At 44.7% G+C, this 26,374-nt stretch overlaps 2 protein-coding genes across 2 annotated transcripts; both read left to right on the top strand.

The window, feature by feature from the left end:
- The first annotated feature begins 8,209 nt into the window (after positions 1 to 8,209).
- On the top strand, positions 8,210 to 15,395 carry th (tyrosine hydroxylase). Its single transcript, XM_067233876.1, has 13 exons — positions 8,210 to 8,293; positions 8,775 to 8,984; positions 9,758 to 9,932; positions 10,290 to 10,378; positions 10,591 to 10,658; positions 11,085 to 11,135; positions 12,451 to 12,596; positions 13,103 to 13,238; positions 13,666 to 13,735; positions 13,834 to 13,890; positions 14,016 to 14,111; positions 14,266 to 14,399; positions 15,236 to 15,395. Exons 1-13 carry the CDS (start codon positions 8,210 to 8,212, stop codon positions 15,393 to 15,395), a joined length of 1,476 nt encoding a protein of 491 aa, XP_067089977.1.
- Positions 15,396 to 17,881: 2,486 nt separating this feature from the next.
- Positions 17,882 to 24,203, top strand: igf2b (insulin-like growth factor 2b). The gene is made up of 4 exons (XM_067234066.1): positions 17,882 to 18,013; positions 18,860 to 19,010; positions 20,532 to 20,710; positions 22,058 to 24,203. Exons 1-4 carry the CDS (start codon positions 17,939 to 17,941, stop codon positions 22,310 to 22,312), a joined length of 660 nt encoding a protein of 219 aa, XP_067090167.1. The 5' UTR covers positions 17,882 to 17,938; the 3' UTR covers positions 22,313 to 24,203.
- Positions 24,204 to 26,374: the final 2,171 nt, after the last annotated feature.

Consider the following 26,374-nt stretch of genomic DNA (forward strand, 5'->3'; position numbering starts at 1 on the left):
AACTGTCATTTTCTACCTTAATGGTACTCAAAGCTCTTTACAGTTTTGTGTCTGCCAAGGCTAGCACTAGCCTGCACATGAGGAGCAGCCTGGGGTTTAGTGTCCCGGTCAGGGACACATGACAGGCGGACCCAGGGATCCAACCACCATCCCTGCGGTCGGAGGATGATCCGCTCTACCTCCTGAGCCACAACCACCCCATGTTAATTGGCTGCGCTTAATGATCTTCACCAGCAGGTGTTCCTAGTGTACTCTTTATTGAATGAGGCCTAGATGAATGAGTCTGTTTCTGTTACAGCTGACTGAAAGCATCTATTCTTCAGAAAGCCTCATATCTTGCTTTGGCCATGAATGCAGCTGCAACAAACATATTGGAAGCCCATTGGGGTAATTCAGTATCAAAATGTTATCAACTGAATGCACCTTGCACATGCATGTGAGTGGTTAACCAGAAATAAAAAAAAATCTTTTTTTTTCTATTAGTTTTTTTTGTACTGAGGGCGGAGAGGGCAGAGTTTCCCAGGTTAAAAGAAAGGCTGAATGTCATGCAGACTAGCATGCGCTCCTTCAGCTGTCGTCCACTACCTCTACCCCCCAACAGGATGTGACAGTACCAGGAGCCCGTGGGGCACAACTGTGGCGTCCAGGCTTGTGCCTGTCATAGTGTGACATTTACCAGCAGGGTCTGCACTCTCAGAGAGAATCAAATGTGATTGTGTAGCATTTGGGCTGAGCATGAGTCTGGATGACAACTGTAATTGTTGCTTTTGATAATACTGTGTAATGTTTGGGTGGTTTCATCTGAATGGAACACAAATACATTTAATCTACGACTGCATAGATAAGTGCTAAACATTTTCATAATTACAGACAAATAAACCCAATATATAAAAATGTGCATTACTGTGCATTTTTTATGTTTTATTACACAATGTGACGATTGTCCAGCTATGGTGTCGCAGCAAACACACACAATACATCCCATCCTTTTAAAGCAGCATCAGAGTCTTTGTGATGCGGTATCTTACCAGCTGGACAAGCAAAGACACCTGCAACGTATGAAACAGCATTTTACAGCTCCTGCCATGGCCGACAGGCCTCACCCGGTGTGTGTGGTGTTTGTGGTGTGTGTGGTGTGTGTTTGTGTGTGGTGTGTGTGTGTGTGGTGTGTGTGGTGTGTGTGGTGTGTGTAGTGTGTGTTTGTGTGTGTGTGTGTGTTTGTGTGCTCTGTTTGCCCCATCCATGTGTTGATGAGAGATAAAGACAGATAGCCCTGCTGTCTGTTTCATGAAACAAGAGGATTCCCAGCAGTTCCCCGAGCTCTGCGGCCCATGCTTCCCCCACCCCACCCCTGCCCCCACCCATGCCCCACCCCACCCATGCCCCCATGCCCCACCTCTCCCCACCCCTGCCCCCACCCATGCCCCACCCCTCCCCACCCATGCCCCCACCCTTCCCCCACACCTCCCACCCCTGCCCCCACCCATGCCCCACCATTCTCCAAATTCATGTGCACACAAAATATCTTCTCCGTCTTCATATTTCTATTTTGCATTGTGGCAATGCTGTTTTTATAAAAGCAATGGCACACACACGCACATGCACAACAACACCTCTCTCTCTGTTTGTAGTGAACCTGAAGCCGCCCAGCCCAATCCAACTGGGGAATTGGTTTTGTGAATGAAGTGGTCAAACTCCCAGATGGCAGTATTGATAAAGCAGTGCAGTCAGGGCTGGGTTCCAAGAGGCACCTGCCTGTGCATTTACAGCCATCCATTAGGATCCTCCCTTCCTAACGGAAAGGTAATGGGTTGGCTGTAAGCTTTAATCACACACACACACACACACACACACAAACACACAGCAGGGCCATCATTCACACACACAGACACACATAGGCTGTCTGACTCAAAACACACATGCACACACACACAATGGTAAAATCAGAGAGAGCTCAAAACACACAACCACACAGAGCCAGTCAGCGGCCGCAGCTGCAGCCATTACTGATGGGGGGGGGGGGGCTGGGGAGTATTGGTCCAGAGAGGGGAGGGAGAGGAAACGAACAGCAGGGATGAAAAACAACGAGCGGAACTACTTTATCTCCCCTGGTGGCTGGGTCCCAGGTCCTGAGTGTGTAGCCACACTGGGAGGGGCATTGATCTAACTTATGGGGTTCACGGCTCTCTGGTTAAGCTGCACATGATTCAGTGCCAATTGACTAATCTACCCTGATAAGCAATTTCAGTTAGGTCTTGTTTGGGTTTTCTCCCTCGTGCGTCATCGTCCTTCTTCAACAAAGATAGAAAAACCTCAGTCCCCAGCGCCTTGCCATTCACAGCCCTCAACTTATCACTCAAAGGTACACACACACACACACACACACACATAGTGACTTGTATTTCTGGTAAATGAGGATAGTATTTTTAGATTACTGTCCATAATTATGTCTGATAATTGATCACGTCCTTTCACATGACAGGAAAAAAGGCTTTAAAACCACCTGCTAAGTGGAAAACAATGAACTTTACGAACCTGAAAAGCCATCAATCTGGAACATTACACACATGAAGGGGGTTCTAATCAGGAACACTCTTTTCAGCGGGTTCTTCGATTGTAACAATTGCTTCCAAGAGTGAAGACTCGACTACAGCACGGGATACATCAGGTTGTGAGGTAGCGCTGCTCCTTGTGTGTCTGTAACCCAGTGGCCCTGGGGCAGTTGGCCAACACTGACCCATTACCGAAAGGTAAATCTAATAACAGCCCAGTGCAGCTATAGAGCTGTGTGCATAACCACCTTGGCGGGAGGCATGAAAGTGGATCGTTAGTCTGCTCTTCTGACCTGAGGAAGGGTCACTCAAATTTCCTCTCTCTTTCTCTGTCTTTCCTTTTCTCACTTGTTCTTTCTCTCTCGTTCTCTGTGGGGTGTGGAAACACCTCACTTCTTGTTGCTAAAATAAAAAGGGATGAAATGGTTTCTAAATGACTCATCTGTTGTGTTCTTGGTCTCTGGTGTGGGGGGGGGTTGTGTGTGTGTGTGTGGGGGGGGGGTTGTGTGTGTGTGTGTGGGGGGGGGGGGTTGTGTGTGTGTGTGTGGGGGGGGGGTGGTTGTGTGTGTGTGTGGGGGGTACGACACTGTAGAGGTGCTGTATTCTCTTCATTTAGATAGGTTAAACATGTATCCATGGTTGACTGACATGTCTGAAAATTGTGCAACATTGCACATTTAATGAACATCGGAAGCGTTCATCAAACCAAAGTACAACTGATCAGTTCTCAAAACAATGATCACGAGGGATGATAAACTTTGTTGGGTGATTTCTTATCTTCACAGACAGGAAGGATGAGAAGCAGTATTGTAATTTGGATTCATCTTGACTGCATTTAGACATAGGTGGCATTTGAAGGGGTTCAGGGTTGCTTAACTGATGTATGAACACACAGGCAGGCATCCCGAGCCACATCAATGCCTTATCTAAGAACTAGACACAGGCGGCCCTAATGTTGATTTGGTTGTCCTTTAAACGCTAATTGTAAGTTATAATAGTACTACTGAAAACAGTACGTGAGGCTGAAATGACATAATTAGGTTTTCATAAAACTAACACATCCATCTAGGCCAACAGATCTGCCATGCACTAGCCAGGCGGACAGACAAATGTGAATCATTGTCAATCGGTTTGGTTTGTAATTATGAAATGGGTCTGTTTTTTTCATATAATATGGAATACAGCCTACAGGAAGCAAACATATCATGTAATTTCAAATGTGTTTCCCATGTTCTGTTGGTCATTGTGGTTTTCATCTTTGCTGTTTTATTGGTTAAATGTTTGCTCAGACTGGGACAATGTGTTCTTGTCGAAAGCATAAATAGAGACAATCACTTTTGTCAAATTAACGGAACACAAAGCCTGTCTCTCTGGGGTTTGATGTGGGTGTGTGGTGTGTGTGTGTGAGAGAAAGAGAGAGCAAGAGAGATGGTGTGTGTGCTGTGTGGTTGTACTGTGTGTGACAGAGAAAGAGAGTGTCCGTCATGCACCAACCTGTTGAACACCAAACATTGTCATTATATTTAGACTATTTTACATATCAGGCAGAAGGTTGGAAAAATGTGATACTTGAATTTGATGCTTTTGAGGGACCACAGTGTAAAACATTGGCCCATTGAAGCAGAGTGTCAGGGTCAGGATGGTCTTGAGCATCTTGCTGTCAGTGGCACCCTTTCACTAGCCGGTGTTAAGCTGGTGCGTCACGTTGTGTGGTGTGTGTCATGCGTGTTGTATGTGTCATTGGGCTGCATTGACACCAAGGATGATGAGAACGACAGTGAAATGCTGCCCATTCCCCCCCTCCCCCTCCCCCTCCCATTCCCCCCCTCCCATTCCCCCCCTCCCTCACCCTCCCTCACCCCCCTCCCCCGCCCCCTCCCTCCCCCTCCCTCACCCTCCCTCACCCTCCCTCCCTCCCCCTCCCCCGCCCCCCTCACCCTCCCTCACCCTCCCTCACCCTCCCTAACCCCCCTCCCTCCCCCTCCATCACCCCCCCTCCCCCTCCCCCGCCACCCCTCCCTCACCCCCCCTCCCCCGCCCCTCCTCACCCTCCCTCACCCCCCCTCACCACCCCTCGCCCCCCCTCCCCCTCCCTCACCACCCCTCGCCCCCCCTCCCCCTCCCTCCCCCCCCCTCCCCCTCCCTCACCCTCTTCACCCACCAGAAGCACTCTGTCTTCGCTGACAAATTACACATGTAGACAGGCAATGCAGGAGCACTCTCTGTGATTAGTCATTCCACTTGGCAGCTGTATTTTGACACATTCAAAAGCAATCACAGCAATCGCCATTGGTCGCCTCTGCACTGTAGAGGGAGAAAGAGATACATGTGATATTTTAAAAAGCCATAATATTACTTTTGATAGAATGTTTAGCATGAGGGCATGTGAAATGGAGAGATATTCCTGAGGCTGGTTCTGTTCTCTTGAGGACAGTGCCAAGGGACACCCTCCATGCGCCTGCGGGCACTGCATGTCCAGCCTCCTGAAACACACATCATATACACACACTCACACAACGGATTTTGTCTTATCCCCATAACAGTCCAATTCTGCCTACTTCCACACCCCAACCCCAGCAAATACGTGACCTAATTTGGTCTACCCAACATTCATAGAGTATTTATTAGTGTTTCCACCCCTCTCCATGTATTGGATGAGTCTAATGACCCCCACAAAGACGAATGGCCACACTCAATACACCCGGAGAAAAGAAATGTGGAGGATGCCAAATAATCGCCCAGCTGGGCATGCTGCAATTACCTCGTCTGAAGTCGAACAATTACGCGGGGGAAAGCTGGCGCGCACAATGCCACCACGCTTCAGCCAAATCAATGCATAATTGTCATAATTATCGTCCCCGTGTGTTTTGTGGGCCCCTCCAGACTTCTAGAAAAGGAGAAGGAATTGAATAAACACGGTGGGATGAATGGCGGAGGTATATCACCTTGTCGGGTGCGACATTTACAACAAAAGGTGGGCTCGATACCCAGTGCGAGCGGTTGGGCTGAGGGGTGATGAGTCAGACTGATGGTGATGAGACCACGATTCACCACCCTCAGGCAGGCTACAAGCGAGGTACAGTGTAAGGATATTTGAAAGGGTAGTGAAAGTTTGAACTGTCCTTGCTTCAAATCGCAAACGTTTACTGGTTGCCATCTTGGTATACCTGCCGTTTGCCATGACCCAGATCACCGTCCTACAGACTCCATTCTGAGCTGTGGACTGCAGGTTCTGTGTCCCTTCAACATGGGCTAAGCTCAAGCTTTACCAGTCCTAGATATAAGACTGTGATTTAAGTTGTAAGGTGGGAACAAACACACAGAAGGATCATTTAGTGAACACGAAGGGCGTCAGGTGGCTGAGCGGTGAGGGAAGCGGGCTGGTAATCTGAAGGTTGCTAGTTCGATTCCCGGCCGTGTCAAATGACGTTGTGTCCTTGGGCAAAGCACTTCACCCTACTTGCCTTGGGGGGAATGTCCCTGTACTTACTGTAAGTCGCTCTGGATAAGAGCGTCTGCTAAATGACTAAATGTAAATGTAATGTAAATTGTACTAAATATACAGTTATATATACCAGTTTTCTCAGAGTCATTTCCAAGTGTCTAAACATTCTGGTTAAGTTGCACGGGATTCTTGATGAGAATCTTAGATGTTACTTAAAGGAAGGAGAAGAGGGGAAAAGGGATATCATTTCATTTGGATTTTTACATCTTTGCTTGTCCCTTTAGAAACAGGTGTTTTTGTTCTGCATGCGGATTCTCATGTGCCTCTTGTGAGAAGACAAGGGGAACGGGATGTGTGCCTTTGTTTTATACGAGTGAGTACACAGTAGGAAATACAAAGTAGAGATTGACACTTACAATGATGAATCAGGAGTACGTTTAGCAGACATTTTCAGTAAAACTGTTCTGCTTTGCATCACTCTTTGTTACAAAATGTACATTTTCTCTGGAATTCAATCACAAAATCTATTTTCAGTAATCTGCCTTTCAGTTATCTGTCTGGATGTCCTGCCACGCACGTGGTTGTGTAGAAAGTCAGGGGTTCCGTTTCCTTGGTAGTGTTGGCATACACAGAGATCATGTGAACAGATAAGGAACATCATTTGTACAACAGCAAGTGATTCTTGTTTGATCACAAAGTGAATGTCAACTGCTCCACAATCGCAAGCCCTTTTATACATTGAAACCTTTTCCCCAAAGAATGTTTTTAGATTACATACTTTATCTCAGGAAAATAATTCAGTCGTTTCTCATGCAGATAATGTTCTTAAACAGAGGGGAACATCTCTGTGGTTTATGTCTTAATGTCAGTGTGTTTTATCTCTTCCTCCTCCCCCCCCCCCCTCCCCCCCCCCCAGGAAGGTCTGCCGTTGCCTTCCCCTCTGGCTATATCACTGCTCTTTAACATTTGCCGTCTGTGTGCTCAACCACAGCGGCAGCGCAGCGAGGGCTCCTGACCGTGGCAGCATGCGACTGATGTTTACCGAGGCTACATATAATCCCTTTACCCTCCATGCCTCTGGGCGCTGTACATCACTCCTTAACCGCATTAGCCAGCTAGAGGTACAAAACCATTTGAAGCTGTTGTTCCCTATTTGGCAGGACAAACAGTCAGTCAGACAGACAGACAATCTGTATCCTTCCCCCCCCACAATTGCATTTGTGAGGAGTATGGGAAACAGATTCATCTGATAAGTCTTCATTTGCGACAGTTTTTTTTTTTTTTTTTTTTTACTTTAAACTTAATTTTAAACGCAGTCAGGGAGTGTGTCCGGCGGTAGCTTGTATAGCTCAGCAGGATTTCTACGTATGTGTCTGACTCCAGTTAGGCCTACGTATTACCAAACGGCCTTTTCACAGTTTATGAAACATAACGCAATCTCCTCAAGAAACACATCGAATGAAATGCCACCGCACTATGCATGTTCAAGTCTCACTGAAAATGGTGTTCCATTTGCAGTTTTATGTAGGTCTTATCACTTAGTCGAAAAATTATAGGCTGGGATACCTAAAAAGGAATAAAGTAAAAATATACCCACCAAGTTAGCATCCATAACATCTGTATACATATTTGTTCAATTTCATTGTTTGGTCAATATATAAAACACATATCTTTCTCAGAATGTGTTTTTATTTCCTTTACCCTTTACTTTCTTTCAGCTGTTAGACAAACTATATTGATTACTTCATTTAGCATAAAAACATTATTGTAGACACAATAATGATGCCAGTTGTAATTGATCTTTTAGTGTGTGCGGATATCGGATATTTTCAAAGGTTCATTTGGAAATCAATGTAACTTTTATGGACAATATATTAGGCCACAAAACGAAACTCCACAAAATGAGGTATTAGAATGGTACGTGCTTAGATAGAATTAACCCAAATGGACGTGTGTTGGATGCTGTGTGTTGGATGCTGTGTGTTGGATGCTGTGTGTTGGTTGATAAGGGGAACGAGAGGTTTGACGTCAGGAAGAACAAATAAATGACCCCGCCATAAATATGCCCACAAGCAGGGCATCTGCGCGAAAAAAGGCTCCGCGCGCACTGCAGAGACAACGCAATCCAGGAAACGAAAGAAAAAACATCTATTCACACTCTTAACTCACAGACAGAACACATACAGATACTCTCAAACACAAGGAACGAAACATGCCCATTTCAAGCAGTTCTTCATCCTCAACTAAGAGTATCCGCAGGGCAGCATCCGAGTTGGAGAGATCTGATTCCATCACGGTAAGAAACTAAACACTTATCAATCATTTGTGGCCCGTGCTGTTTAACTAACAAGTGACTGGTGATGGACAGTGTTATGAGTTATCTCACTTTGGTCATCTTAGGAAGACTTTTGAGAAACTGTTGCTATGCGCGCGGAGAGCCTTGAAGTCTCTGACGAGTTTACCATTACGCACAACGGGTGAGCCTTTTGGTACCGTGTTGCAGGTTAAGTAAGAGATTAGAAACCAAAGACAAGTTGATTAAATAAAACATCTTAATGCAACTTGAACACTGACATTGAGCCATGTGACAGATTTACGTAGAATGCATTGGCTTTCTCATGCGCTTTTGGAGATGTAAAGCGGCATCGAATAATCAAAAGGTAAGCAAGGCTCCAATGACGACAGTGCTTCAACTCCGTTAGTGGTTTATAGGGATTGACCTACAGAAGATCAAGACTAAATACAAGACTAATAATTTTCTTTCACTTTCGAAATAGTCACCAAGATTCATCGGCAGAAGACAAAGTTTGATTGAAGATGCACGTAAGGAACGCGAGGCAGCGGCTGCAGCCGCGGCGGCTGAGGCGGCGGATGCAAACGAACAAATCGTGTTTGAAGAGGATGACGGAAAAGCACTTCTTAATCTCTTCTTCACTCTAAGAATCTCCAAAACTCCGTCTCTGTCCCGCTCACTGAAAGTTTTCGAGGTAAGCTATAATAAACGTAAGGTTCTTTAAATTAATTTACGCTCATTGTTTCCCCATGTCGATGAGACAAATAGGCCTAATAGTCTACTAATGCTATTCTTTGATCGCATTCTCAACATTTTGGAGGATTCTTGATTGATATTAGGCCTACTGAAGAAACTACACTTTAATTCATTTTATAGTTGTTTAGTTTTTACGTTAGATTTTCTAAAATGTTTAGCAAATTATATTAATAATAACACGTTTTATTTGTGATGCACTCAAGACGCTACACAGCTACAGTTAAGGATAAACCTAGACCGGAGTGGTAGGTATCCTACTGAAAACTGTGGGTTAGGACCGGGGGTTAACAGCGACCCCTGGTCACAGTTTTCGATAGGTCATCGATTTCGGTATAGCTTAATACCGGCATCATGGAATTTAGTTTTATCAGAAGGACTACAGTTAATTATATAATTCAATCATAGAGCCTAATTAAATTAGTAAATTAATAGTGAGTGGAAGAGCGTTTAGGAAAGAAATAAACCTTAGCCAGAAAATTACTGAACAAAAGTAATGCAAGATAGTGACCACAATGATACTATTTAAATAAAACGTGAACCATTAGCAATACGTTTTAAAATGATGACATCTAAGTACGTTACAGTTTGAAGCTGGTGTTTCCATGGGTTTATATGCAACACCGGGCAAGTGCCTTTAAAAAAACCCAATCCTTGCATGACGTTTCCTTGTTCCCATCCATCCATCCAACAGTGAACTTGTGTACTTTTTAGACATTTGAAGCTAAGATCCACCACCTGGAGACACGTCCTAGCAGGAAGCCCGGGGAGAGCCTGGAGGGGCTGGAGTACTTTGTCCGCTGCGAGGTTCACTTGTCGGACGTCACCACTCTCATCAGCTCCATCAAGAGGATTGCGGAAGACGTCAAAACCACCAAAGAGGTCAAATGTAAGGCCACTCCTACAGTAATATGTCACATATGCTTCCATGTAGTCTGCAGTTCATAGTCTGAAATAACAGTTTGTAATAAATCATATAATAACACTAATACATCTATAGAAACACTTTACAAGTTTATTTTGTTTAAAAACTGGATGAAGAGTAAAACCCTTTCTATGTCAGTAAAATGTTGTTAATATAGTTTACTATCTAGTTACATGGTAATTTAGGCTACCTAAACGGTGCTATAAAGTTACACAGTAGTTAATGCAACCTTCAAGAAAAAATTGTTGCAATGCAATTACATGGTCGTTAATGTAACCTTTATAAAAGTGTTTTTGTTTGTCATTGCCTTTCTCTGTCCAGTTCATTGGTTCCCAAAGAAGATCTCAGAGCTGGACAGATGTCATCACCTTGTTGCAAAGTTTGACCCAGATTTAGACCAGGATCATCCAGTGAGTGATCTTTTTATCCACCCTGAATTGAAAACAAAGAACCATCAGAATGTACACACTACAGTCACACAGCTATAACATGGTTGTCAATTTTTTATTGTTATTGCATAATATGTATCTATGGTTCTTACATCATTTTCCCTGTAGTCCTTCTGTGTTGATTGAATTGTAACTAACCCATTACTAAGGGTTTGTTTTGGCGTGTTTAATAGGGCTACACCGACCTGGTCTACAGAGAGAGGAGGAAGATGATTGGAGACATAGCCTTCACATACAAACAGTATGTGTCTGTATCTGTATAGAAACACATACAAACAGTATGTGTCTGTATCTGTATAGAAACACATACAAACAGTATGTGTCTGTATCTGTATAGAAACACATACCAACACACGGCTAGATGAATTCACCAGCAGACGTAATGTTATTAAACATTTGTCATTAAGAAACTAAAGTGACAAGTCTTCATTAGATGAATAGTTTGTCATCGGAATTGAGGTTGTCAAATAAATTAGTTAGTTTGAGTTGGTAATCAGATTAATAATAATAATATGTTCATTTATATGACACTTTCATTCAAAGCAACATACAGAAGAGATTCAAACGTGGGACCTTTTGATACCCACCGTAAATAAAGAATGCACATATCTACAGTGTGACTGTGAGAGTGATGTTGAACGGTCTGTGTCTCTCTCCTCCATCACAGTGGAGATACTATTCCCAGGGTGGAGTACACTGAAGAGGAGATTGGGACATGGTGAGTGCTGCTGTGTGCTCTGTATGGTGATGACCTCAAACATCCCCCAGACCTCCTGCAGGTGTGTCTCCTGCAGGTGTGTCTTCTGCAGGTGTGTCTCCTGCAGGTGTGTCTCCTGCAGGGGTGTTTCCTGCAGGTGTGTCTCCTGCAGGGGTGTCTCCTGCAGGTGTGTCTCCTGCAGGTGTGTCTCCTGCAGGTGTGTCTCCTGCAGGTGTATCTCCTGCAGAGGTGTCTCCTGCAGAGGTGTCTCCTGCAGGTGTGTCTCCTGCAGGGTATCACTGAGGTGACAAACAGGAGGACATGATTCACAGGGTGCTTGGCTTGGCAAGGGGCTAGTATTGCAGGATTCCATAAGTAAATAGTGTTGATCTGTAACATAAATACAAATATCACAAGGCCTCTGCTCTGGGTCTATACATTTCAATGTGTAAAGTTGATACTTAATTCAGAGTGGGTAAATACAGCATTCAGAATAATGTAGTTGTGTAGAATATGTGAACCAGGTGTCGATACTGTGAGCTAGAAAGACTGAATTCCCATTGGGGCTCAACACGAGTTTGCGAACGTGCTATTTGTAAAGGTTATAGTACTCATCACGCTATTCACGCTTGAAATTGTGAATTGCGCACGGCTGTGTTTCTCTTACACCGCTTAAGAATGTGTGTGTGAGTCAGCACAGGGTCTGTTATCCTTCATGATTATTTTGCTCATCTGTGACAGTTAAGGGACCCCATCAACACCATCAAAGAAAAAGCCTTTGATTGTTTGTGTGCAAATGTCACCACCGCGCTGAGAGCAAATTGCTTCTATTTCACACTGAGAGGGTCAATCATTTTCACCTGAGTGGCTTTCCTTTCAGGCCATCAAATGGTAAATTGTGTTTGAACAACAGACTAATGATTTCTGACAATGTTTGGAAAGAAAAGCAGGCTTGTATTCTGACTGAACGTCTCAAAATACGTCAAACATCTGATGCGGTCGCTGGTTGGTGAGAAGCTTGGTCCTGGCTGATGGGATTATTGAGAAGTAAACGGTTTTGTTTTTGAAAGATTTATGGTAGATCGCTATGGCAACATCCTGCCATAACTCAATCTGAGAGGCAAAAATTGGAAATTTGGTCTTAACAGAAGTCTGTTGCCTGAAAATATATTTACTGTACTTTGATTACTTTATATAACAGCATTTTCTCGTTCATAGTTTGGATTATTACAATGAACAGTTGATTTGTACAGTACAGTGTGTGTTTGTTTGTGTGCCTGTCTTTATGTGTGTGTATGGGTGTGTGTGTGTGTGTATCTGTGTGTGTGCTCCACAGGAGGGAGGTGTACTGCACCCTGAGGGATCTGTATACCTCCCACGCATGCAGCGAACACCTGGATGCCTTCCGCCTGCTGGAACAGCATTGTGGGTACAGCCCCGATAACATCCCCCAGCAGGAAGATGTGTCCCGCTTCCTCAAAGGTAGTCGTGTGTGTGTTGAGTCAGGTGGCTGAGCGGTTAGAGAGTCGGGCTGGTAATCTGAAGGTTGCCAGTTCGATTCCCAGCCGTGTCAAATGACGTTGTGTCCTTGGGCAAGGCACTTCACCCTACTTGCCTCGGGGGGAATGTCCCTGTACTTACTGTAAGTCGCTCTGGATAAGAGCGTCTGCTAAATGACTAAAATGTAAATGTGTCAGAAGCAGGTTCTCAGTCCATGTGGCTGACAGTCTGTTAAACACCTGTCCAAGACACAGAGCATACTCATTATTTCTGTAAAATGATGGGTTGATTTTATTTTATTTTTTTATTTAGTTTAGTTTAGCACAGCAGAAGTTTAGCACAGAAGAAGATCAAGGATCAGATTAGATCTCTAGTTTATCCTTCAACCTGCTCAGTACTTTCCCCTACTCCCCCCTACTTTTCCTTAGTTACCTTATCTGTTTCTCTCTCCCTCTCTTTCCTCCTCTTGTTCCCCGTTTGTCAACCAGAGCGCACCGGGTTCCAGCTGCGTCCGGTGGCGGGCCTCCTGTCCGCCAGAGACTTTCTGGCCAGTTTGGCGTTCCGCGTGTTCCAGTGCACACAGTACATCCGGCACGCCTCCTCGCCCATGCACTCCCCAGAGCCGTGAGTTCACCATCAGCCTTCACCATCAGCCTGCAATACTTCTCAATTACGGCTCTGTGGTGGATTATTCTTGTCTGGCACGACTAAACGGATAGATAACCCTCAGAAAGAGAGTAGAAAAAGGATTTCCAATAGTATTTTCTCTCAGGTGTCACACTGCACCTCCACACTAGATGTGGGTGCAAGTATAAAGATCAGTCACATTAAAGTATGTGTGTTTGATTGGCTTTACAATTGTAATGTATTGTAGAGAGTATTATTTATTGGTTTCGTTCCAGTGGGTATGACAAATCAATAAATTTTTCCACAGTATTTGCAAATAGTAATTGACCCATTTCGGACCTCTACCATTGCCACTGCTCACATGTGTGTGTGTTCTACCTACCTGAAGTAGACCAATCCCTTTTCACTCTTCATGTTTCCATAGAGACTGTGTTCATGAGCTCCTGGGCCACGTCCCAATCCTCGCAGACCGGACCTTCGCACAGTTCTCCCAGGTACAATGGGTTCCATGCAAATCACCCTCATCTTAGCTGTCAGCTTGTTGGTTTGGTGTGCGGCCCGTATGTAAGTGGAAACCTTCTCTTTGTTCTAGAACATTGGCCTTGCTTCGCTTGGGGCTTCCGAGGAAGACATCGAGAAACTGTCTACGGTGAGTGACGCTCACGAGAGGGCGCTATGTACTGTGTCTGTAAGAGGAACATGCTTCACACTTGTTTTTGTTGTTCTGTTCATTCTTTATCTTGTCCTTGTTCTCCTGCCCTCCCTTTCTCGCAGCTGTACTGGTTCACGGTGGAGTTTGGTCTGTGCAAACAGGGAGGTGTTGTGAAGGCCTACGGAGCAGGACTGCTGTCTTCGTACGGGGAGCTGGTGGTGAGTACAAGTCTATTGCTCTCCATTCACCCCCACCCTTTCTCTTTGCCTCTTTTTCCTCTAGAGAGAAGAAATACCTCACTTTTTTCAGTTATTAACTGTGCACCCCTCTCTCTCCTCTCTGACTCTCTCTCGCTCTCGCTCTCCTGTCCAGCACTCTCTGTCAGATGAGCCAGAGAGGCGTCAGTTTGACCCAGAGGCCGCGGCCTTGCAACCCTACCAGGACCAGAACTACCAGTCAGTTTACTTTGTATCTGAGAGCTTCACGGATGCCAAGGAGAAGCTCAGGTAAACATACACACACACACATACGTACAAATACACACATACGCCAGCATACCAGCACACACACACACACACACACACGGATCAGGCAAGGACATTTACATTTACATTTAGTCATTTAGCAGACGCTCTTATCCAGAGCGACTTACAGTAAGTACAGGGACATTCCCCCGAGGCAAGTAGGGTGAAGTGCCTTGCCCAAGGACACAACGTCAGTTGGCATGACCGGGAATCGAACTGGCAACCTTCGGATTACTAGCCCGACTCCCTCACCGCTCAGCCAACTGACTCCCGGACAGGGTGAGGCTGCATCCAGCTAACACCAAAAGGCCACAGGCCTTTGTAGAGCAGCCATGGCAGACACAGCTGCTGCATTGTTATGACTTGGACAAAATGTAGATGTTCTGATTGGCTGCAGGATCAAAAGCTCTCAGCCCAACATATCAAAACTCACCTGACAAAAACAAAACAGCACTGTTATGCTCTACCCATGTTGAGTCAATCCTGTCAGAATGAGATAGTTTGGTGTTTGGTACAGTGGCAGCATTTCACTACAACCTAGGGTATTACCATTCACTCTGGCCATACTACAACGACATTCCCAAGTAACAGAACCATAAAACCACATTATATCGAAACCAAATGTGTCAACAGGTAATGCTCATGCCCGGTAGCCAATATTATTGTCATTATTTTTAGCTCAAATACAGTTTTTAGCTATATGCTATGGTGTCATACGCAAACGTCACCCTTGGTTTGGTGATGTACAGTTAGCATGCTGCTAAACAGGAATGTGTTAGACAGTGTACATAGATGTGATGATCTATCCTTACTGTCAGGTCATACGTGGCCGGCATCAAGAGGCCTTTCTCTGTGAGGTTTGACCCGTACACCTGCAGCATCGAGGTCCTGGACAACCCGCTGAAGATCCGTGGGGGGCTGGAGGCCGTGAGGGATGAACTGAAGATGCTCACTGATGCTCTGAACATCCTGTCCTGATGCCCCTCATACCTCTTCCTCCCCCACCCCCTGCCCCCTCCCTCTTCCACCCCCCACCCCCTGCCCCCCACCCTCTTCCTCCCCACAACCCCTGCCCCCCCTCTTCCTCCCTCCAATCCCCCCCCTCTTCCATCCCCTGCCCCCCTCCCTCTTCCTCCCCCCACCCCCATCCCCTGCCCCCCTCCCTCTTCCTCCCCCCACCCTCTTCCTCCCCCCACCCCCTGCCCCCCCACCCTCTTCCTCCCCCCCACCCCCACCCCCTGCCCCGTTCCCCCGCAAACATACATGTTCTGAACTGCACGTCATCCTCCTGTGCTTGAACGTGTCCACTGCGCTGGTACCATGACCTGCTGCTTTTAATGTCTGACTGTGTGTAGCAAGCTTGAGGAACCTCACGCTGGCATTGTTTCCAAAGACGTTAAGAAGACAATGCCTCACTAAATGTGATTTTATTGAGCTGGTGATATACAGAAGATATGCTGTTTAGATGCATATATATTTGTTATTAATGTTTTAATTCATTGAGCTGGATTAATTAAAAGTAAGTGCATGACAAATCTGGCCAAGGAAATTGAGAAGAAAAGGAAATTGTGTCATGATGTTAAAAATAAATTCATAAAAATATATCTTGTAATATCTTGTTTCATCACACAATGGAGAACATGCTGTTAATCTTGAAATGCAAATGTACGTGTTATGGTCTTAGGTCATTTCCTTTTCAGTTTTAATGTTAAGTTTCAACTAGCTTTTAACAGTGTAAAATCAGAATTAAAATACTTCTGTACACCTGTATTTGTCGTCAGACGATCGCACTGCTTCTGTAAAAACTATACATATAAAAAATAAATATCGATACATTACCACTACCTGTTCCAGATTATATTTCCAACCATTGTTATTATGTCCGTTTGACTACGATAATTTTATAAAACAGGTGAAAGTGTTTTCAATACAAATTATATGTTATGGGTTCACCACTAGAGAGTGCTGTCCTATCAAATATTTGACCTCACTGAACCTTGAAAAGCAGAATTGAATATTGACAACTGATTTCACTTAAATAAATAGGCTACAAAATCCAATGTGCTCATATAGACAGTAGCTAGCCTACATTGTAAATAGTAACCAATGACTCGGCCAAGTCTCAAAGAGTCTCTTTCCTGTGTCAAATTACATTTTATTATACCAAGAAAACATCTGTATTTAATGCTGCGTCCGCAACAGCTGCCGTTAATATAATTTTGTCCCCCCAAAAAACACAAAGTAACATCAATGTCGAAATGAATGATTTGTACGGGAATTGGATGACAACACATGGGCAGTTTCAAGCTCTCGTCATGCGCGTGCACTCCAAACAGATAGTGGTGTTGGTCAGAAACAGCACACGTGACATAACAAGTTCTGACGTGGCATGAATCACTTGAAACAGGTGTTTTCTGCCAAACCCCGTAACTTATCACAGCCTTTTGGTTTGTCTGAGACCCTCAGGGGTGGGCCAAGTCCAGACAAACAAATAGTTCTCACCGCGACCACAAGATGTCAGTCTATACACATGTCTAATGCCAGCCAGCCCAGAGGCCAGCCTACTCCGCCTGGGAATTGTCTCATACCAGATCAGAGAATGGCAGGAAGAGAGTTGGCTTCAATAGGTTTCCCTCTTGTTGATGTGGCTAGATACTCCTAAGCCTTCAAGCGTAAAGGTGATAGATATCCCTTGACACTCCAAAACACCTAGCAAAGAGAGAGAGAGAGATTAGAGAGAGAGAGAGAGAAAGAAAGAGAGAGAGAGTAAGAGAGAGAAAGAGAGAGAGGTGAAAAAAATGGATTACACTCATTATGTTCTCTTCCATTTGTACTTCAATCCTCTCTTCAGATTTGGAATGACTCACAAAATGTGTCTGTCTGAATGCTAATGCAGGGTTATTACAATTATGGTAAAGGTAATTCCTAAAGTTGTATTTATTTCTGTACAGAACACGAGAAGGACATGCTGATAGCACTGCTTAGTTCACGTGCAGTGTTCTGTGATGTGTCATAGACTACAAAAAAACCTCAGATCACACACAGTATGAATGAAAGGTTACATGAATGAAAAGGATATCGGAATTAAAGGTTTCTGGCTTAGTCGCTGATTACGAAAGTCTGTCACTAATGACTATGAAACTGGTAGGCTTTCTCTCTCTTTCTCTCTTTCTCTCTCTCTCTCTCTCTCTCTCTCTCTCTCTCTCTCTCTCTCTCTCTCTCTCTCTCTCTCTCTCTCTCTCTCTCTCTCTCGCTGTCTCTTTCTCTCTCTCTCGCTCTCGCTCTCATACACTTTTCCATACTAGGTCCACTTATCATCCTCGCAGTTCAGACATGCGCGAGGAGGGGGGATGTGAGGGGGGAGGTAAGGGGCGGGTTTGGTATATAATACATCTCCCTGAGAACTTTTGCCTGTCGTCTGGTCTCACACAACGTCTCTATAGCTTCATCAACCGGGACATTAACTCACCTGCAATCTCTCGAACCAAATAACGCCCAGCGTTTCACGACCGCCAACGGACATGGAACACCAGCAGAGACACGAGCACCACTCAGTCTGCCACACCTGCCAGAGAACGGGAAATAGAAGAATGAAGGTATGCCTCCGGAGACTAAAAACATATGATCTTGCTTATTGTGTATGAAAGACGATACGATAGCCTATATGGGGAGAGTCATGTCAAAACCAGTAGGACAATGGCCGGCTTGCACAGCCCTCTTGTAAAATATTTAGTATTTTTCTTGACAAATTTGTGAATTACAACCCCGCACAAATGTTTATACGCAGTCTCAATTTTAGTTAGGGAACATAAGGGAATGTCTCACGTGAGTAGCCGCTAGCTTGTGGGTTGGGTTATTGAAGAATTATTTTGTATTCTTTCGGGTCTTGTTGGTGCGTCCCTCTGTTGAACTCAGAACAAATGACAAGAATTGTGAGCAGCTGTAGGGGGCGATAAGTCTGTGGATCACAGTGCTCATTGTAGAGTGAGCCTGAGCTAGGCGGAATATATGCTGAGTGTGGATGTTGAGATAGTTGACTATTATTGAGTAGACTTCTGTCAGTCTTGCAACCTGTTGAGCGTTGTGTAAGAATACGATAGAGAGAATAGGTTTACAGCGTCGTTTTCGTCCAAATTATTATTCTGAGTGCAATGGCATGATAACCGATGACTGTTGAAGATAACTCAAGTGCAAATTTGGTGAGCCTTAAGATACTTAAGCAGTACACAAATATCCGGAAGCGCGAGATCTTCATGGTGTTTCTTCGCCTATTTAGCCCATTCAAGTCATATTGGAAATTGTAGACAGACGTTTGAGCTGTGATTATGGAATCTTGATTTAGTGGTAACCTTCACAATACAAGCAGTGCCGACATGCCGACTGAAACGTATTTTCTTGTGCAATGTAGTGTTTGCAAAATTTTTGTATTCTTTTTTTTCCAGGTCAGAAAGATGTCTTCGTCAAGTCGAGTGCTGGTGTTTGCGCTGACAATGACGCTGTACATTGTTGAAATGGCTTCGGCTGAAACGCTGTGTGGCGGAGAGTTAGTGGACGCGCTTCAGTTCGTCTGTGAAGATAGAGGATTCTATTTCAGTATGTGACACTTTTCTATTGTTAATTGTAGTCAATCTTTCTCCAGGTTGACATGTTTTCGTCTTTGAGTTAGAGTGAGAGATGAGTAGGCTAGTCTCTCTCACAAACACGCACGCTCACACACACACACACACACAAACAACACGCACACACACACACTTGCTAATAGACTGCTGTGCACAATGTGTCTCGAGACGCCAGCCTTGCCGATAGTGCTGAGTGGCCGCATTCTGCTGCCGATACCTCTGATTGCATATGAAAGGGCAGCGCACAGCTAAAGGCACACACGACTCAAAGCGACACAATGGCCTGCTTGTTTACCAGAGAATTCCACGGGGAAAGCAATAGCAGCCCAAGAGACATACCAGTCACCTCACCAAGAATGTTCCCAGGCTAGACGACCACACTTGCGACGATGGGAAAAAAACAGCTTTGATGTGGGACCTAATTATTTGATTGAGATAGGGTCATTATCATGATAATAGTCGTCATAATCACTGCAGGGTGATGTGATAGTGAAGCCTTCGCCTTTTGTGACTTTGTTTCATTGACTACTATGTTATACTTACTATTACATAGAACCCAGATAAGAAGAGTTTGTTTAAGCCTTTAGCATGACAAACTCTTAACGCAATTCCCCATCTTGGGAATTGAGGTTGACCTGATGTCCTTTCACTCCTCAGCTCCCCTGCCTTTCTCGTTTATGCCTCTCCAACACAGCAAAACAAAAAAAAGTTGTGGACAATATAACTTATTTTATGTCATATCCCACCCATACACTGACAAACAGTTGGATCCTTTGTGTGCTGCTTGCCATGCAAGCTTCGCTCTACTCTCAGAGATCATTACCCAATTTGGGCCAACAAGATGTGTTTCCCCCTCCTCTCTTCCTCCTCCCCCTGTTTCATCCTCTTTCTCTCGATCATGTTGCTCTTCCTGCAATCAAATCTGGTCAGCTCTCTCAGGAGATTTCTCTGACATTGTTGGGAGAAAAAAACTTCAAACAAGGCCTTTATTGATTGGATAATGCTCTCCCGTTAACATCTTTGCCATCTACTTCTTCACTTTCATATTCTACTTCTTTCTCTTTATTCTCACCCTCTTTAAGCATTCTTTATTGTGGTCTTTGACCCTCGCTCACCCTGCATCTTTTCTCTTTTATGTCTATCTCTGCCCCCACCCCTCTCTGGTCCACTTCTTTATCTGTGCTGAGTTGGCAAGGGACAAGGTCAAAGGATAGGGTCAGTTTAGTTTATTTTCACTCCTGAAGAGTGAGTGCCTCACTCGTCTGTCTCAGAGCTGCCCAGGGTAGAGACACTCTAAGAACATTCCTACCCACAAACAAACATAAACAACAACATCTGACAAACATGAACAACATCTGCGTGAAAAGGTTACAAATCTGGTTTCTTTGCTTTGGCGGAACTGAGGGAAAACAACACAGTCAGACAATCATTGTAGGTCTTGTTCTACTTTCATCCTAAAAACCTGTTCCCTCCCTCCCTCCCTCTTCGTCTGCAGGTAGACCTGGTAGATCCAGCAATAGGCGCTCTCAGAACCGAGGGATTGTGGAGGAGTGCTGCTTCCGCAGCTGCGACCTCAACCTCCTGGAGCAGTACTGTGCCAAACCCGCCAAGTCCGAGAGAGACGTGTCAGCCTCCTCTCTGCAGGTCATACCCGTGATGCCCGTCCTCAAACAGGTACGCTCTCTCCCTGACACACCTGTGATGCCCGTCCTCAAACAGGTACGCTCTCTCCCTGACACACCTGTGTGGGAAAACTGGGCCGGTCTAGCTGACTCAACACATCTGAGCTTAACACACACACACAAACACACCTACCTACCTACCTACCTCCCCTATGCCCCTGCCCCTGGGAGGGCACATGTGCCCCTGTGAAGGGCAAGCTTATCTTGCTGGTAGTTTGTAGGTAAGCATGTATCTCAAACACAGACTGCTGAACACAGTGGAAAATCTCCTGACAGTGAAGAGTACATGATGTGGTGCAGAGTAGGGTCAAGGGCACAAACCTGTTAGGCTACGTGTGTTTCTGATCGAGTATGTATGCGTGTTTGTTTGTGACGCCTAAATTGCAAACATTTTTTGCCAGTTTGTTCTGAGTGTGTGCATGATTAGTCACGGAACACTAGACACCCGGTTTCTGGTAAACACTTTGGATCTTGAGTCTATTATTTCTCTTAGACCCCCTAATCTAGACACGTACTGCATTCTCTGTTGCACTTTCACCTGTGGGAGAGTGTAGAGTTGTCTTGAACAAACAAGTGTGCTTTCACATTTTAAAGAGGAGGCTGGTGTAAGGAGTCGGGGCAGAGCCTTTTTTGGGATGGATTCCCAATTTGTCCAGGCAAGCTGTGGTGTTGTTGTGAACAGGGCTGGCCTCTTCTGTAGATCAGCTGTTTCCAGGCAGATTGTAAAGAAGAAAAGCACTCTGACATTGACAGGACCAAAACAAGGCATTCACAAGAAAGCTCTTCTCAAGCATAAATTCACACCCTTAGTCTTAACACACACAGAGCCCTTTCACCTCTAGAAACTCTGTTGGTTGGCCAAGTGTCGTGTTCTTATGCTCACGTGTTACAAAATTTTGCATGCATAGTGGATGTGTAATACTTATGAACAGTATTTTGTATTGAATGCGGTTTAGTTAGAATTGGGGAGGTTCATTGAACAATGCCAGGCCTTCCTTCCTATACACGGGTGTGACAGTACAGTGAACTCACTGGCCTCCCTGTTGACAGACGTTTACCTGACGAGGGAACCAGGGCCTGTCCGGACAGAAGCCCTCAAAGTCCTTGCTCATGTTCTGAATGCTAATCATCCCCTTTAGAAGTCAATGCGCATATTCATCACCTGTTCTCTGGGGTTAGGATTAAGAACTCTTTGAATTCCTCTTGAGTGAAAAAGAAAACCTACCTAACTGTGCCTCTGACAATGTACTGGCCTTCCACTTATTCTTATTTATTTATTTGTCTTGACAGCCAATTTATTGACACTTGAACCCCCCCCCCCCCCTTTTAAACCCCCCAGGAGGTACCTAGGAAACAGCACGTGTCCTCCAACAACAAGTACATCCACTTAGACGCGTGGCAGCGGAAGGCGGCCCAGCGCCTTCGGAGGGGCGTGCCTGCCATACTGCGGACCAGGAAGTTCCGGAGGCAGGCGGAGAAGATGAAGATGATGGCCCAGGAGCAACCGGGAGCTTTCCACCGGCCCCTGATCAGCCTGCCCAGCAAACTGCCCCCCGCCCTGCGCCCCATGGACAACTATATCAGCAACAAATGAGACCCACCACCCATACACACACCTCCCGCCGGTCCCCCCTTCACCCTCACCCTCTTCGCGTGGCCCTTTGCACAGATAAGAGTTTGGAGGGAGGAGGAAAAACAGACTAGGGGATTATAGCTTTGTCTCTGACGTCATTTCTGTGGCAGTCTTCTTTGACCTTCCCATCCCCATCAGAAACCCACCACCCATCCCGTCTACTACTTCCTGACCCCCCTGCCCTCCTTCCACCCCCCCCCTTTAGCCCCTGACAGACACTCAAAACATGCCTTCACATTCTTCCTGTCTCAACTCTGTGTCTCTTTCTGTCTCTTTCATTCCCTGACACAAAAGGCATAAACACAAATGACGAATAAAAAGTTAACAATTAGGCTGAATGCAATTCAGGTGGATCCTTGAGGAAAAGAGAAAAAAACATAATGGAAGAAAAGAAGATGAAAGAGTTCTGTAGCTGACAAGTGGGAAGAGGACATCCAATGGAATGTTTTTTTGTACTGCAGACAAGAAAGTGAAGTGAAGAGAAAGTGAACAACATCTTGCATAAAAGAATCCATTCCACAACACTTTCCTGAAGCAGAAAAAAAGAAAAATCTCTATTAGTATTTTGTTCTTATTAGTTTGCACCTCTAACTATAAAGGGACTTCCACACTGTAAGGAATTACTTTGTAAAATTAGATTCCTGTTCCAGCACCTTTTAATCACAAACAAAAAGCAGAAAAGTGTCTGCAAAATTGCACATCGCCACGGATTACGTCAAAGTAAAGAAAAAAAGGCACTATTTTTTTATGAACAATGAACGTGTAGCTTAAAAAAATGTCATGGTGCTAGCTTTGGGAATGGACTCAAAGAAGAAGAGGTTCAGAAGCACGTTATTATTTTTATTTTTTAATTAATATTGCAACTTTCCGTTTTATGGAAAGTTGGACTTTTGAGAAGGAGGATAAATGATAAGGGGGACTTCCTGGACAGGGTTTAAAGGGGGAAGTATGAGTCAGATTGGCTGGCAGCTGGTGTTGGCCTGCAGACATGGGAAGGAGCTCCCTGCGGCTCAGGCCGCGCTGGCAGGAGACAGGGAGAAGTGCGGGGACACTTAACGGGATACCGTGGACTGCCTGGATTGGGACAGTAATACACTTCCTGTTCCGGGACAGTGCTTCCTGTTTGCCGTGGCGTTATATGACCCTGGACACCTGCTCTGACAGGAAATAACCTGTCCAATGGACACAGAGCGAGTGGGATGACGATGATTATATTTAGGTTTTTGTCTTATTTTGGTCTTTCTTTTCTTATCTATGTTTTCAAAAAGAAAAAAAGGAATACCCTGTCCGTTTCTGGTACCATGACAACCCTGTTTTTGCAAGATAGGCATTTCCATGGTCATTGTTATGTTATTTTACAGTTTTAATGAAAGGCACAAATTTCAATTCAAAGGGAAAAAACAGCAATAATGTCAACTAACATTTTATGTTATTGTATATCAGTAGTATTCACATGCTTTTTGCCTGAAAACAAATACTTGAATATATATATAAATATATATATATAAATATATAGATATATAATTAGTGTCCAGGGACGCCGTGTGGTGTTCCTGTAGTCTGAGCTGTATCTTGCATAATGAGCCGCCAAGCTTTTTTGTTTGTTTGTTGAAATACAAATAAGGGCACTGTATAAAGGCATTATTTATTTTGTTATAAAAATATATATGAAAATTGGTCCAAATAATATACGTAGCACTGATGCTCAACTGACGGATTTATTTTGTATGATTTCTTTTTTTCCCCATTTGACTTGTAATGCTTTTGTAGATGCTTTGTACCAAAAATATCTCCTCTTTTTCCTTATTCCCGCTGCCACAGAAATACTTAAAAAATAAACATGTAACAGCAGCATAGCTTGGACTGCTTAGGCTTGTTATGTCACAGAAATAGGCATGTTCTCTGTACGTGTTGCTCTGCTAGGACGCTCAGAGGTCAGGAAAGGATCTCTGGAAAAGGAACAAGCCCCTAACCATCTGCCATGGTCCTTTACATTAAAATAACTGTCCCAATGTATTTGATGTCCTCTACCCTTTATGGTTCAAAGCCACTCTTATTAATTGGGGGATTTGGACAGCTGTGTGTTCAGGTTGTCTCTGCACTGTGGCGTACATGTGGAGTGTCCGTGCCCATGGCAGGGGTGTCGTAGTGGGAGGGGATCCCCCATTCCAAGCTGGTTAAATATCCATCCCTCCCAACAAGGCCAGTCAGCCGTATCACTGATGACATCACTGATCCCAGAGGTTGTAGAAAGGTCACCGTCCCTGACGGAAAGTGAGTGGTTTCCCGGCCCTGACTCCTCTGCCACCCTCTCGCTCCGTCCCTCCCTTTGTAAAATACATCTTATGTAGCAAACAATCCCACCCTGATGTTCATGCGTTACGTGTTTGATGAAGGGCTACCATACTGAACTATTTGAAGCAGTTGGAATACTCAGGAAACTCGATGGTTCTGAAGGGAACTTGGGATGCTGTCATGGAGCGGGTCAGGATGGAGGGAGAGAGAGGGCCCATGCCCATTACTCACACTGGTCATGGGATTCTCTGGCAGGCAAACCACTCAGCCCAACAGGATAAACACAGACCCCCCCTCCCCCCTATAGAGACACACACACACACATGAGAATATCAGTCCCCATTGGGTGTTGAAGGATCAGGCTAATTCTCAATCTTCTTTGTGTAACTGTTATGGCCCTGCCAGGTTGCCACATCTACCAACCCCCATATATCTAATGTTTTTGTCTTGTCTTCTATTCCACTTCAGTTGTATAACAAATCAGTGCAATTATTATTATTATTATTATTATTATTAATAGTATTATGAATAGATTCTCGAATATGGTTAACTTTTTGTTTCCCAGACAGTGACATTACACGTTTTATTCTGTTTTGATTTGTTCTTCCTGCTAGGACTGCATTCATTCAATATAGTAATGTTCAAACCGGCTACTCTAGTGTTGTATTGAATGGTGTGGAAGACGACCACTTCTTCCTGTCGATATGAAGGGATATCATACCGAGCTTCGGCTACGTTCTCTGTGTCCGTAGCGCACTCATCTTGTGTGTATTTTATTGATTTAACCTCTGCACGCTAGAACGTCCGAAATGCACAATTTATGTACTTTCATTTTTAATATCAATAAAAGAAAAAAACATTTTATCAAAACATCTAGAGTCCTCAAGTCTTATTTTTGCAATTTTCTTTGTCTTAATCATTACAAGAGCTTGACATGTTTTCAGGCTGCATGTGTCACCATTTGTGTGAGTGACCCTGTGAATGAGAGGATGAATAAAAGAACATGTGGAGCTGGAGGCTCCTTTTTAAAAATCTTTTTGAACCTGCAGTGTAGTAAATGATTTAGCATGTCTCCAGGCCATACTAAAAATCTTTTCAGCTCAGCTTTTAGCACCATCCCTCACTCTCGCTCTCTCCTGGGCTCCTCTTTGACAGGAGAAAGTGTGCCAGTGTGCAAAGCAGCAGTGAGACTGTGGTAGGCAGGCGAGCCACAACGTCGCCACAGCGCACCAACTCCTCAAACAACCACTCCGCTAAGAGATCCCCCAAACTAGGTTTCTGAAGTTTAACATCCAGCACTCCTCGGGTCCTTTGCGTGCCTGCTCTTTACATGGCACAGCCTTTTATCGTTTACACACGCCCACACGCACGCACACACACCGTTACCAGGAAGAATAACAGTTTATCTCCCACAGAAGTCCACACAAAAGACTTTAATTTAGAATAGGGCGCGATTATGAAACCTCAAGGTTTACTGAACTTGCACAACGTCGTTTTCTGTTGCTATCAAAGACTTTGAGCTTGAAAAGTAGAGTGGAATCTAATTTTATTTGGCATTTGGAGTTTTCAGCCTGAGCTGGCCTCCTCTGAAGTGATAAGATCCACATGTGGAGCTGCAGGAGCTGGGGAATCCCTCGTACAGAGACCTCCACCTCACCCTGTCCTGTTTTTAGTATACTTGGTCATAAACAGCTCAATTAGCCTCGCCTGTATCATGAAAGCTTATTG

The sequence above is a fragment of the Osmerus mordax genome, chromosome 4 (genome assembly GCF_038355195.1).
Source record: "Osmerus mordax isolate fOsmMor3 chromosome 4, fOsmMor3.pri, whole genome shotgun sequence".
NCBI lineage: Eukaryota > Metazoa > Chordata > Actinopteri > Osmeriformes > Osmeridae > Osmerus > Osmerus mordax.

Excerpts from the sequence above, each read along its gene's own strand:
- th (XM_067233876.1), top strand. The coding sequence starts at position 8,210 with ATGCCCATTTCAAGCAGTTCTTCATCCTCAACTAAGAGTATCCGCAGG. Across the intron at positions 10,659-11,084 it reads ATAGCCTTCACATACAAACA|TGGAGATACTATTCCCAGGG; the intron begins GTATGTGTCTGT and ends CCTCCATCACAG. Across the intron at positions 13,239-13,665 it reads CCCATGCACTCCCCAGAGCC|AGACTGTGTTCATGAGCTCC; the intron begins GTGAGTTCACCA and ends ATGTTTCCATAG.
- igf2b (XM_067234066.1), top strand. The coding sequence starts at position 17,939 with ATGGAACACCAGCAGAGACACGAGCACCACTCAGTCTGCCACACCTGC. Across the intron at positions 19,011-20,531 it reads AGATAGAGGATTCTATTTCA|GTAGACCTGGTAGATCCAGC; the intron begins GTATGTGACACT and ends CTTCGTCTGCAG. Across the intron at positions 20,711-22,057 it reads TGATGCCCGTCCTCAAACAG|GAGGTACCTAGGAAACAGCA; the intron begins GTACGCTCTCTC and ends TAAACCCCCCAG.